General features: G+C 43.5%; 1 protein-coding gene across 1 annotated transcript in view; it reads left to right on the top strand.

Moving 5' to 3' along the window:
* The window catches only part of agrn (agrin), a 362,262-nt gene that overhangs the window by 248,786 nt on the left and 100,083 nt on the right, over positions 1-13,393 (top strand). The window contains 1 exon segment of the mRNA XM_037773939.1: positions 12,264-12,485. Coding sequence (XP_037629867.1) covers positions 12,264-12,485 — 222 coding nt within the window.

Below are 13,393 nucleotides of genomic sequence, written 5' to 3'. Positions count from 1 at the left end.
GGCTATCAGAGTGTTCGTTCTGTGGAGTTTATTCTGTGGACGTCCTTGTTGGATCCATTAAATTGGAAATTTGGAAACATAGAAATTTTTGTTTATTCTACAAGTTTATTTCAAGGCATGACATATACAGTTTTTTGCCTCTGGTTTTGAATGCCTCATCTCATACGAATCTCCTGCTGAATTCACGTTTCTGTAGTTTCCCATCCTAACCCGATAACCCAGCATGCCTGATCAAGCCGGAGCAAGCTGCTCGTGCTGCTCGTGCTGCTCGGCGACACAATACCTTAATCAACAAATCCTCACAGCAGACATGTTGTGTTATTTCGTCCAGAGTCGCTGTCCACATTTTTACTGTTGTTGTGACAGAGGCCGATAAAACGAGAGAGAGACGTGTCCATCCCCCCAGGCGTCGGGGTGGAGCTGAATACCAAAGTTATCTCCAGTTGTCAGCATCAGGAGGCACGTCGGAGCTGTGCATAAATTAAGTCGTGGAAATGGCAGTGCGAGCTCTTATGTGTTTTGCTCTGTTTCATTATTTCTGCCGAGTGGTGTCTCAGTGCTACCCCCCCCACCCTCCCTCATTTGTTTAGTTATTTTACTTTCTCTTTCTTCATCCTTCCTCCCTTCCCCTGCGCATCGCAGCCGTCAGCGACTGGTCGTATGTTTCTTTAATGCATTTTTATTGACATTTGCATATTTTTCAAAACAGAGCGCCACGAACGCCGCCCCCACCCCCCCACCCTCGATTCAGTTTTAATTAAACATCAAAAGAGGCAAGCGTAGGTGCCCACAGAGACTGTTGGTTTAGTGAGACAGATGATATGCATGCAAGGGGGGCTATGTGTTTGTGTGTCCATGCACATGCTAGAACTTTCTTTTTCTTTTTTTCTTTCTGTCTTCCTTCTCTTTTCCCTCGCGTCCTTTCAATGTTCCGTAGTGGCAGTGTGTTAGTAGAGAGGTCCCTCTCTGTAATAGCACTGCCCAAAAGACTTAAGATATACAGTACGTAACAGCCGAGGGATGCAGGCAGTGTGAGAGTGTTTCTGTCTTCAGAAAAGACTGCCTTGTCGGAGATCGATCAACAGCCCACACCGATCACGCGACAGGAACACACACTGTATACAGTGTGCGACACACACTTCCATTGTGCTCTATTGTGCTCGTGCTCTGACAGTGACTGGCAGTGTCAAAAGACGCCTGCACAATGACCGCTGTGTGATCGCAGCGCACTCACACACAGATTCAAAGCTTCAGACAAAGTTCCACACATCTGAAAAAGGAAGAGTTTGATAAATCGTCATTATTTGATAAATAACGATCTCGGTCCCGGTTTCATTGGCTGAGCGGTGCGTCGGGGCCGGGTGATCGATCGCCCCCGCCAGCTGTCAAACGGATGAAATTCTCCAGTTCTGGCACCGTCGTAAATCTCTTTTCATGTGGGTGACAGCGCCCTAATGTCACCCCCCTTCCCTCCCAGTGTCGCCTCCACAAAGAACGGTCATGCAAAGAACCGTCATGTCTGTAATGTCCTGACTGCTGTCCTCCCCACAAAACTACTTGATTGAAATCTAAAGCTCATCAATTAAGAGACCGAGAGACGCCACGTGGCTTTTAGCAGATTAACTTGCGTCAAGGCGGAGTCACAAATCTTCCGGGAACACGTGAGGAACCTGTGAAGGGAATCAGAGGCGGCTACTGGGAAGCAGGGTGAATTGGTCTGCAGCCTTGGATTGTGAGATAACAGATCCACTTGAGGAAGAAATCATGTTTGTCATCACCGGCAAGCAGATGAGATGACACAGCTGCTTACACATCCGCTGTTTTACTCTGGACTTTATTTTCATTTGCCGTCATGATGATTGCGTTGGAACTTCCATCACCCTACTTCACTATAGAGCTTTTACCATGTTGTCGTAAAAATTGATTACAACATAATTTCCACCTCACAATGCAACAGAACCTGCCTTCACGCAGAGTCTGATTAAAAAGCGAGAAATATCTGCTGCAGTTAATGTTATATTTGACTGTTTTCGATTGGAGGTTTCACAGCATGGACACACACAAAGAATATTTTTAGGCTGAAGCAGTGAAGTCCTGTTTTTTCCTCTCCTTCCCATATGATGTCAGCCCAGCAGGGTATAGCAGCACAAACTAAACAAGGAAGTGTGCATGTAGCGTTGGATATTGAAGCAGATATATATTTAGAGGACCAAACAATGGAGGCACTATACATTGGCACCCTAATGTTTTCAAAGGCTTTGATTCTTTCTTTCTTGCTTTTTTGACTTGTTTACCATTCAACTGATTGGTCAGTTTTCTAGCGCCACCATCAGTCCATCAGTTCAACTCCAGTTTCAACCTGTAATTAATCAGGATGAGTTTATAGTTTATCTTTACCATGAGTAAAAGAAAAAATCTTTGGGATCAGTGGGCAACCTCCGGTTCTGAAAAGTGAAGCCAATGCAGAAGTGCCTTAAACCTGCATTCTTTCTAACAGCCAGCAGAAGAAGAAGTCTGATTGTATAGAAGTCTGTGAGAAAATGAGCCTACTTCTCACTTGATTTATTACCTCAGTAAACATTGTAAACATGAGTTTATGGTCTCAATCTCTAGTTTCAAGTCTTCTTCAATACAGCATGATGTTCATTTAGTAAATTATGGTCCCATTATTGTCCCAAATAGACGATAAGGCAGGGGATGCTTTAGGGCGTGGCTACCTTGTGATTGACAGGTCGCTACCACGGCGTTGTCCGGTCTGGGAGTTGTCCACGTGTTCGTCTTAGAACTTTAACCCTTTCACAGTGTGTTTTCAGTTCATGAAAGTTAATTGTAACATCTCGGTTGCCTAAAAATGTCTTATTCTGCGTTCGGTTGTATTTAGCTCCACCCTCTCATGTCACTTATGGTTGCAAAAAAACAAGAAGGCGATGGCCAAAAACCAAGATGGGAAGGCCAAAAAAACAGGATAGTGATGGCAAAAAACTAAGATAGGACAACCAAAAACAAAGATAAGTTGGCGACGGCCAAAACACCAAGATAGTGACGGCCAAATATCCAATCTAGGACGGCCAAAAACCAAAATGGCGACGGCCAAAATTCAAGATGGCGGCAACCAAAACCAAGATAGCGACGGCCAAATATCCAAGCTAGGACGGCCAAAAACCAAGATGAGTCGACCAAAAACCAAGATAACGACGGCCAAAAACCAAGATGGCGACGGACAAAATATAAGTTGGAGACGGCCAAAAACAAAGATGGCGATGGACAAAATGCCGATTTGGCTTCAAATGTCCACAAACCAATGGGTGACGTCACGGTGACTACGTCCACCTCTTATACTGTATACAGTCTATGTTTGGGATGCCTTTTATAAATGTTCATCAACATAATTTTGATACTTCAAACTGTTAAGCTGTGACATGCTGATGAATTTGGCAGGAGAGACACAAAGTGGGCCACATCTCTTGCACAATGCTTTCACCAGTAATGATCCAAATTGCTTAGTGGGTCCTCAACTGTTCCGTGTGTAATGTACTCTACCTAATGTGCTTTTGCTCGGCCCCTAGATATACCGCCTGCAGCTTTATGAAAAGATACTGGGAGCTGCAGTGCTGAAAGGACGTGATTCAATCTCTGTTAAAAGAGTTACCGCCCTGCCCTGCTGAAGCAACAAAATATGAAAGAGAGTGGAGTGATCTAGTAAAAAGCAGCAAAATAAAGCAGGTGTTCCTCACATAAACTTCCCCTAGGGTGCAAAAAAGTTCTCAAAATAATTTCAAAATAAGTCTTTTTTTAATCTCTTTATTTAATATCAGACTACTTTTATAATTAAAAATGTTTCATTAAAACTTTGTTTTCTTTTTTTTTTGTCTTGGCCCAAGTTATATCCCTGCTTACTTCCTGCCCAGATGGTTTTTTTCCCCCGCAGTCCCTTTCAAGTCTATATTTGGTGCATATTCAGTAGTACTTTGAATCAATGGAAGCTGGAGTGTGAGGCGGCTCACCACAACTCCCCGGAGCCTGTTGATGTACTGGCCTCACGTCTGCTATTAGTAGAATAGGAAGCGGAGAGTTGCTAAATTGCTAGTTAGGCTGTTCATGAAACAGAAATACAAGCAGCGGTGTGGCTTTGTAGACGTTCTGTAAAACCACTGAAACACACAGTTTGAGAGGCGAGCTAGGCGTGAACAAATGAAAGGGCTAGTTTTTGGGGACAGAAATTCTTCATTCACAGCTCTATTGTCATTTGCCGAGTGTGTGCGTGTGAGTGCGTGATTGCAAGCGCCTAAAAACTTGTGGAAGTGCGAGCGAGTTGCTTGAAATGTGTTGCCTGTCGCCTCCGGAGGTTAACACGAAATCACTCATCGGCAGACACATTGTCATTGACAAAGAGCTCCGCGGAGCAGGAAAAGAAATTCAGTCACCTTAGGTGTCAAGACTCTGTGCCGAATATTTTATCATTTGCATGTTTATTTGATTAGCATCTCCGCCGGCTGCAGTGATTGGACTGCACAAACAGTCGCGGAGCTCGAGTGTGTAAGTCAGCCCGCGATCACCAGTGCTGTTTTTCCTAATCAAGTTAATTAGAGGAAGTGCCGTGGGAGCCAGATTGACAGCAGCCGGGGGTCGCCGGTCCACTTAGTGCGGCCCGCAGGCAGAAATTGCAGGGAAAATGTGGGTCAACAGGGTGCCAGTAGTGACTCGAGGCGTTGTGGGGTGTGGAGGTGTGTGATCAACCACGCAATTTCTACATTTTTCTTCTGAGCCCTCGTGCTGTAGCTCCTGACTTGATTGGAGATACAATAAATGTCGAGCGTTGTTGTGTTATTCTTCCAGTCTGAGGAATCATTTTGAAACTTCCCGTGGCGCACACACCCTGATGATAACATCTTGTTGTTTGGATGCGACGGTGTTTAGATGCCATCTCATCTCTGATAGATACATGTCACAAGATCAGGGATCCCAGCTTGTCTTTTTTCTTTCCCCGTGCTGTTTTTTGCTTGTCTCCATTTTGAAGAGCAGCACGTTCGTAGTTGTAAATGCACAAAGAGGCCTCGGTTCCCCCCCCCTCCCCCCCCCCGCCTGTGATAAGTGTTCAGTGGTAGACAGACACAGCCCGCGGGTATGCCTTTTGCTGTATGCTAATACAGCCTTTTCTCTGCACCTCCCTTTCCCTCGACTAATACGATACATAAATGTTTTTAATGCGAGGGAGACAGAGGGAGTCGGATCAAAGCCCCGCAGGTGAAGAAACACGGAAGGCGGAGCCCGCCGCAGATTGGCTGTGCCCCATTGGAGTCCTGTGTTGTAATGCGTTGCTGTTGTAGGTGATTCTCCCTGCCAGTTGGCTACCGCGAGCATCACCTGGATTACACTGATTCGCTGCCCTGCATAATACGGGGAGCGATTTGGAATGGCACACAGACCCGAGGGGGGAAAAGTCCAATTAACATATGTATGAGCTGAGCGGAGATGGGAGGAAGCTCTCGCCAAAATAATCTCCCAGCATTTCGCCAGCATGTTACGGTGCAGGCCCGCTCACTGCAGCAGCCACACAATCACTGCACTGTGTCTTGCCGGAACTCGCTGTGCCATCGCGGCGACCTAACGAGGGGTTGTTAAGCAAAGTTACACTGCGTCCTCGCCACTTTACCGCCCAATTCCAATCCGGCCCTTACACCCTCCCACTCCGTAACGGAGTGAACTCCGTTTGTAGTCACACTCACAGCTCAATGAGGCACCCTTCTTTAAGGTGGAGGGTAAAAACACAGCGGCCACTCTGGGACGAACTGCCTTCTCTCCGGCAAGGAAATTATAAATAAATATCAGAATCAGAAATACTTTATTGATCCCTTGAGGGGAAATCGAGTTGTAAAATGTCTCTATGTATATATATACTGTATATACTGTATACACATAGAGAAATTATAAGAAAATATAAATAAGAAATATGTATAGCAACAGTGCAAATAAAAATGCTGAAAAATAAGATCTATCATTAAGTGTGTAAAAATGCAAAAATAGTATAAATAAATATGAATATTAGTTTAAATGTTCTGTATAAATAAAAGCAGTGTTAATGCCAGAGTAAACCAGATTATTGCACTAAATTGTTGTACTGTTAAGTTAGTATTGCACAGTTGAAGATATAATAAATGACGGGGTTGTTGATGAGCAGTTTACGAGTACATTTTTGTACCGGTAGTCGAACTTACATTGGAGCGTGTTCCATGACGAACACAAAACTGCGTTGCACGTTGTCAGTAAGGGCAGCTGGTGTGTCGGCATCGATGTAGACTCGCTGTCAGAGGGTTTTATAAACTACTTCCACTTCCTGCTAATTGGCTTGGTATTGCACTTAATATGGCGGACCCTCCGTGTGAACGCGCAAACGGAATGGAAGTGGTTAGGAGTTAGTTTGGAATTGGGCCTACCAGTCAGGTAACACCACTAAGTTGTCAGTAATGATACTTCAGGCGGACAGGAACGCAAATATCAGGACATCAGAGGAACATGTCCTCTGCTGGGGTGAGTTGACACGGCGCGGCCTAGCCTGAAGTAATCCCCCTCCGAGCCCTGTAGCGAGGCCGTGCCATTAAAACACAACACTAATTAGAATAGAAATGAACCAGGCGGCTGGCAGGAGAGGATACAGACTGAGGTGACACCCAGAATGTAAAAGTCTCAACCGGCATTATGGTACAGAAACATAGCCGAGTGCACACCAGCAGAGCAGAGTCCCTGATTAGAAAGAATTATTCATGTTTTTTTTTTGTTTTTTTTCTGTCTTTCCTGACTTTTCCCCGCTGCCACAGCAGACCACTCACTGCACCTGCTCAGCCACTAACACGACGCCTTGGCTACCGTGTGTCGGGCGCCACAGATGCTACCATTCAACTGTCAAGCTAATTTTCCACGTAGAAAAAGCTCGGGTTAAACCCGGCAACTTTGTTGTTTTTTTTCTGGACGTGGCTGACAGAAACACTGATACATGCATGAAGGAGATGTATTTAAGTGTCTGGGAGAGGACCAGAGAGAGAGAAAAAAGAGCTGGAACAGGCTTGTGAACGCCATCCCACAAGCCTTAGTTGTGACAGGCTGCCATTTCAAAGCTTCTGCCTGCGTCCAAGAGAAGACGGCTTTTTAACTGTGTCAGAAGATTTTTACACTGGGGGAGTTTTGTCTTGGGTTTTTTGTTTCCCGTACACCCTCTCTGGTTAATAAATCAGGAAGAAACTTTGCCCCCCCAGAGGTAAAGGATGATAAAAAAATTAGTTTTGGAGGAGGAATTTTTCTTTCATCTTTTTTTATGCGCGTGAAACAAAGAGAATGGGAGACTAAGGCGTTATCGGAGGCTGCAATGTGTTTTAGGGGAGCCCGTCCTTGGGAAGTGGGCTGGTGAACTTTATGGAGGCCAAGGTTGTACAGTTAAGCTCGGATCACAAGCTTATGCGACGGTTACACACACACACACACGCGTGCGCGCGCACGCTCAGTCACACGCGAGGAGTTGAAAAGAGATCACGGGGAATCAATTGTTTTTGAAGCCGTACCAAATTAAGCGCCGTTGAATAGCTTTAGTGTGGCACCTCCAAGCTCTTTTGAAACAGCAGCTTGGCATCAAAACACAGAAATCAATAGCTGCTTTCCTCCTTTTAATCTGAAACATTCACTTTCAAAAAATGGGAGTGCCCGTGTCCTTGTGCTCGAGATCTAAAACGATTTGTTTAATTACAGCCAGAATTTAGTTGTAAAAAGAGTAGGAGGTAGTGGAGAACCTACAGTGTACCATCTACTCTACTTTTTGCTATTTTAACCCTGTGAGACCCCAAACCTTTTTTAGGGGGGTACAAGGGGTCTTTATGGGGCGATAGCAGGTCAGCAATATATACTAGATAGAATTGGTGTACATCATCAGAAAGTTGAGAACCTGAAGATTAATTTGAGATGCAGGTCAGCTCTGTATCAAATTGTTCTAGTCATTAATCAGAAATAAACATGAATTATTAATTAATTAATTCCTAATTAAATATATATTGCAAAGTGTATAAGGGCTTAGAACATTTTGATAGAAATATGTGATGGTCATTCCCATGCTCACTTATGTCTCATATGTTGCTGCAGCAATTTTTGGGTTGAAACCATTTGTTACACAGATTTGGGTCTAAATTTAACCTTTTTTTACCACTCGAGAATTGATAAAAATGATCAATGACCCCTCCAAAATACAACATTAAGACACCAAGACCTTTAGGAACACCATAGAAAAAGCCATGCTGTGATTTGGTTTCAAAAGCTTTTGACATTTGGAGATTTCTGCAAGAATTGCGTTTTTCGGCAATTGGATAGCGAGCACTTCTGTTCTGGAAACTGCTCAGAAACCCCCTTATTCTTCAATCTACCTAGGAAAGCCATCCATCCTCTGAATTCTCTAGGTCTTTAGTTTGTGGTTGTAAAGTTTCATGAGGCTGTGATCATCCTAGAGGTCACCACAGGTTATTTTATACAGCGAGGTCAAGTTTCGAAAAATGGTCTCACTACAATGAAACGGTTACTTTTGGGACTAACATCTTCACACATGAATACAGTTGGGCTCATTGGAGCCTCAAGAGTCTCAGCTTTACAGTGATACCCAATTTATGCAATTACTGGACTCTTTAGGGACCCCAATATGCAGAAATATTCAAATTGGCCATTTTAGAATAGGCGAAAATAACCCATTCATACTGCATTCAAAAAACTGCATGTGATTATCATAAAATGGTCATACAGTATATGTAAAGGGGAGACTTGTGGGTACCCATAGAACCCATTTTCAATCACATATCTTGAGGTCAGAGCTAACATGACATGGTATCAATGGATTTAGGTTTTCTACTGTAGTTTCGTATGATATCTATACCTTCACTCTAGCTGTAAAACTGAACCTGCTCCAGCCTCTGAAAGACCGGGTTTCAGGGGGTTAATATCTAGACCTGAGCTGCTGTCATATTTTGGAAAGATGGTCCAAACAGAATTGGTCTAAAGATGTTTAGGTGACACACACCCCTCCCTTTGCCTCAGACAGAGTGAACCCAGCTAATTTTTCTCCATCTGTGTTACCAGTTGATCATTTACCTCGACATTAGAGGCTGACTGCTGAACGGTTCTCAGCCCATAAATGAATCATCGGGCTCCGAGCACGTCGAGTCGCCCCCCCGCGATGCCATCTAATCCCATAATGGTCATGATAATGATGGAGCCACGGGTGGCGTCATTACAAGGGGCAGTTTCCATGACAGCACCCCTCAAAAGCTCAAATAAAAAGGTACACTAGAGGAGGAAGGAGTTTGCTCGACTTTGGGTGTAAAGCGCTCCTCTTTGAGCGCTTCTCATCAGAAACTATTTGATGCCTCCGTCTGCTTTTTCCCCACTAATCTGCAGACACACCACATTTAGCTGAGTGATCCGCCCCTCATGCGTGAAGCCTCCCAAATGAAAATCCCTACGGAAGCCTGGCTATCGTCTCTTGCTTACTCTTGATACCGGAGTGTATACTCTACCTACCTTTAGGTTCACACTTTTAACCATCAAGCCCCTCAGTACTGACACACTGGCACCCTGTCTCAGTGTACACAATGCCATGTACTGTTTGCATTGACACCAGTGCTTGAAGGGGAAAAATATAGGTGCTCTCTTATTCACATCTTGGCGTGTGTATCGGCCGGCATCAGCAATCTTATTCCAATTTATTCTTATTTCTTTAAGCATGTTATACTGTGTCAGTCATAATCAGCTGGGATTTTAATGCTATATTATCATACTTGGACTAGTATGCATCTTCTACAGTTGGCCTATAATACTCCAATAATATTCCATTATAGGGTTAAGGTGGTATGTTTGTATATTTACCCATAGTGTTAATAGTAAAGTGCTTTCCTGTGTTATTTGTAGCCTATAGTCGGGTATCATTCAGGTTTTAGGAGCAGTGTTCCAGTCAGGATGCTGCTACATATTATACAGCAGGATAAAGAGACACATTCTGAATTTCTACAGTGAATAAAAGATACTAGGAGATATTAGGTTTTGGGGTCCTCCATAAAGAATATTTTAAGGTTTTTGACTCAAAATTATGCAATTTTACATCATTTTGGACAATTATTATTACAAGTTCAATGATAATTTTATTATTTACACATATGCCTTCGTCTGAACGAGGGCTGTCAATAATAACGCAAATTCGTTTTAATGCCACTAATTTCTTTAACGCATTAATGCAACTTTTTAGCTAATAGCAGGCTCAGTTTTAAAGCTAGTGAAAATATTGGCATCATATGAAACTAAAAAACCTAAGGAATCCATCGGTACCAACCATGTCATACTAGCTTGTTGCGAACGAGGCTAAATAACGCTCCAAATTTATGCTCAATTTTGGCGAGGAAAAACTGGCATGGCCATTTTCAAAGGGGTCCCTATACTTCTGACCTCAAGATATGTGAATGTAAATGGGTTCTATGGGTACCCACAAGTCTCCCCTTTACAGACATGCCCACTTTATGATAATCACATGCAGTTTGAGGCAAGTCATAGTCAAGTCAGCACACTGACACACTGACAGCTGTTGTTGCCTGTTGGGCTGCAGTTTGCCATGTTATGATTTGAGCATATTGTTTTATGCTAAATGCAGTACCTGTGAGGGTTTCTGGACAATATTTGTCATTGTTTGGTGTTGTTAATTGATTTGCAATAATACATATATAAATATGTTTGCATAAAACAAGCATATTTGCCCACTGCCATGTTGATAAGAGTATTAAATACTTGACAAATCTCCCTTTAAGGTACATTTTAAACAGATAAAAAATGTGCGATTAATTTGCGATTAATCGCAATTAACTATGTACAATCATGTGATTAATTGTGATTAAATATTCTAATCAATTGACAGCCCTAGTCTGAACATTTAATTCTTCTGAAAATGTTTGCCCTGAAAGAGCAGATTCAGAAAACTTTTTAATAATGTTTCATTAATTATATTTGTTCACAAATAAAAAAAAAGTTATGACGAAAAGTTCACTAGTTATTTTACAAAAAGGACGTGAACATTGTATTGATAAAGTACAGCACCCTTGTTCTCACCCCTCCATCCCCTGCCGTCCGTGGCCTCGTCCAGATGCTCCCCGCATAGTTTTTGTGTTCATACGGCCTATGAGGCGCGGCGCAAATACGCTGGCGCTGCGCCGTCATGAATCTCACAGAGAACCTCATATGGAGACAGCAGAGAAGAGTACCGGCAGCTTTTGAGAAGTGCTAGTGCACAAGAAAAAGTCACGGTACGCCAAGGATTAAAATGAAGAAGTGCCGGTACTGTGTACCGCTGAGTACTGGCTCACTTTGAGCACTGATTGGCACATAAAGCTGTAAAGAATTGATTAAGTCATGTTGGGAAGCTGTGATCAAAGGATTGTTCATAGTGTTTTATTCAGGTTTCCTCTCTCTGCTGATCAGGTCAGGTTATATGAGCCCAGCCGGCACCCATCTGCTGCTACCGAGAGTCATAGGTGCAAAATCCAGTCCTCGTTTTAATGAAGTCCTGCTGGAGCTAGTGCGTGAGAGGGAGAGACTGAAGCAGACACCTCTGTGATGTTCACATTTCATATCTGCCTCTGCCCAGGAGCTTGCCTTTTGTGAATTATTAAGCAGAGGGCTCTTTCTTCTCTTCGCCTGTTTCTTTTTTTTTTCTCCGTTCTCTACATTTTCTCACTTTCTCTTCTTTTTTCTCGCTCCTCCATGTCAGTTCAGCCAGCTTTTGGCTGAAGCCGTGGCTCTCGCTGAGATGCAAATGGCAGCCTTTGAAGGGGCATATTGGGAACGTCAATTAATCCAGGCGTTTGCTCTCCGGGAAAAAAAAAAAAAGGCTGTGCAACCATTGTTCGTAGGCCGTTTCATCTCTACTGTGCTACAGGGCCATGTCTTTATCCGCTGTCCCCGTGCCACCGGATTCGGCGGACTCTTCAAAGATTCAGGATACATCAGGATAGGCACAAAGGCGAGGAAATGACATAGGAAGCAGAGGTGTCACAGGAATAGGGCTGTGTTGCATACTACATCATATCTCCTTTCCTCCCCCAAATCTTTTCTAACACAAATGCTAGCTATGCTCTAACGTACGTCCCCATCACCTATGCCCTCTCCAGCCCCAGACCTTTCTCCAACCTCTACTTTACATTCTCCTCGCTTCCCATCCACCAAGTTCCCATCTCTAACTTTGCTCTCTGTCTCAGATCTCAGCATACCCAGCCCCTGCCTGGATAAGGTGTGCAATCACGGGGCGGTGTGCGTGGTCAAGAACAACGAGCCGGTGTGCGAGTGCCCCGAGGCCTGCCCGCAGATGTCCGACCCCGTGTGCGGATCCGACGGCCACAGCTACGGCAGCCCCTGCGAGATGCGAGCGATGGGCTGCGCCCTGCAGAGGGACATTCACATCCAACACAAAGGACCCTGCGGTGAGTAACCGCACAATAGTCACATCCAGGATCTGAAATTCACTTTCCCTACCTGCCACTGTGGCAGGCAAGCTTTTTTTTTTTGTCTGCCACTTTTTAAATTGATGTGCTAAATGAAGGAATAACATTTTAAATCTGATGTCATTCAATGTTCAATATATTTTACGCAGAAAACATTATATACATGATAAATTACAGTGTTTGAATTACACCGTAGCTTCCGGGGAAGCCCTATTTTTGGTGGGTGGGAGGGTACTGTACATAGTACTGTACTTTGTTATTATCATCTATAGTGGTTATTTGCATAAAAACACACAATTCAACTGATTATTGAGTATTACAATATTTGCTTTGATTAAAAAAAAATCTTGGCAAGCTGCTTAAAGCTAGTGTTAGGAAGGTAGACAGGTCATAATTTTCTCTATTATCTATTTTATATTGCTGTGAAAACCTCTCCTTCAAAAAACTGGATTTATTCAGGTTTCTCACCAAAAACTTAATTTTACGAGATTAAATTTGAACACATTATGAGAACATTGTAATTTACCTTTGCCCAATAGTCATTTTTACCGAGCAGAGCATGAACGCCTCATAATAATAACTCAATGGAACCTCCGGTAACGTTAGTAGCTCCGTTATTTAACCAAGCAGGACTGTGCTGCCCACCGGCTGCTAACAGCTAACGTTACTAACTCTCCTCCTGTTGATTTCACAGATTTGTTGTTCACAGTGAAGCATTATCAGGGAAAAAATAAGGCACGCCCCCTCATGTTTAGTAGGAGTAGCGCCATGCTTTTGATTCCTTTTTTTTCTCTCTCGGCCATGGCTCCGGTCCCAAACAAACTTAAACATGACACAGCGTGTGTATGCTTCATTGTGAATGCGTAACTGTCAAAAGCATCAATACA

This window comes from Sebastes umbrosus, chromosome 6, assembly GCF_015220745.1.
Source record: "Sebastes umbrosus isolate fSebUmb1 chromosome 6, fSebUmb1.pri, whole genome shotgun sequence".
Classification (NCBI taxonomy): Eukaryota; Metazoa; Chordata; class Actinopteri; order Perciformes; family Sebastidae; genus Sebastes; species Sebastes umbrosus.
The sequence above is the reverse complement of the archived record's forward strand: the minus strand, read 5'-3'. Positions and strand labels throughout refer to the sequence as shown.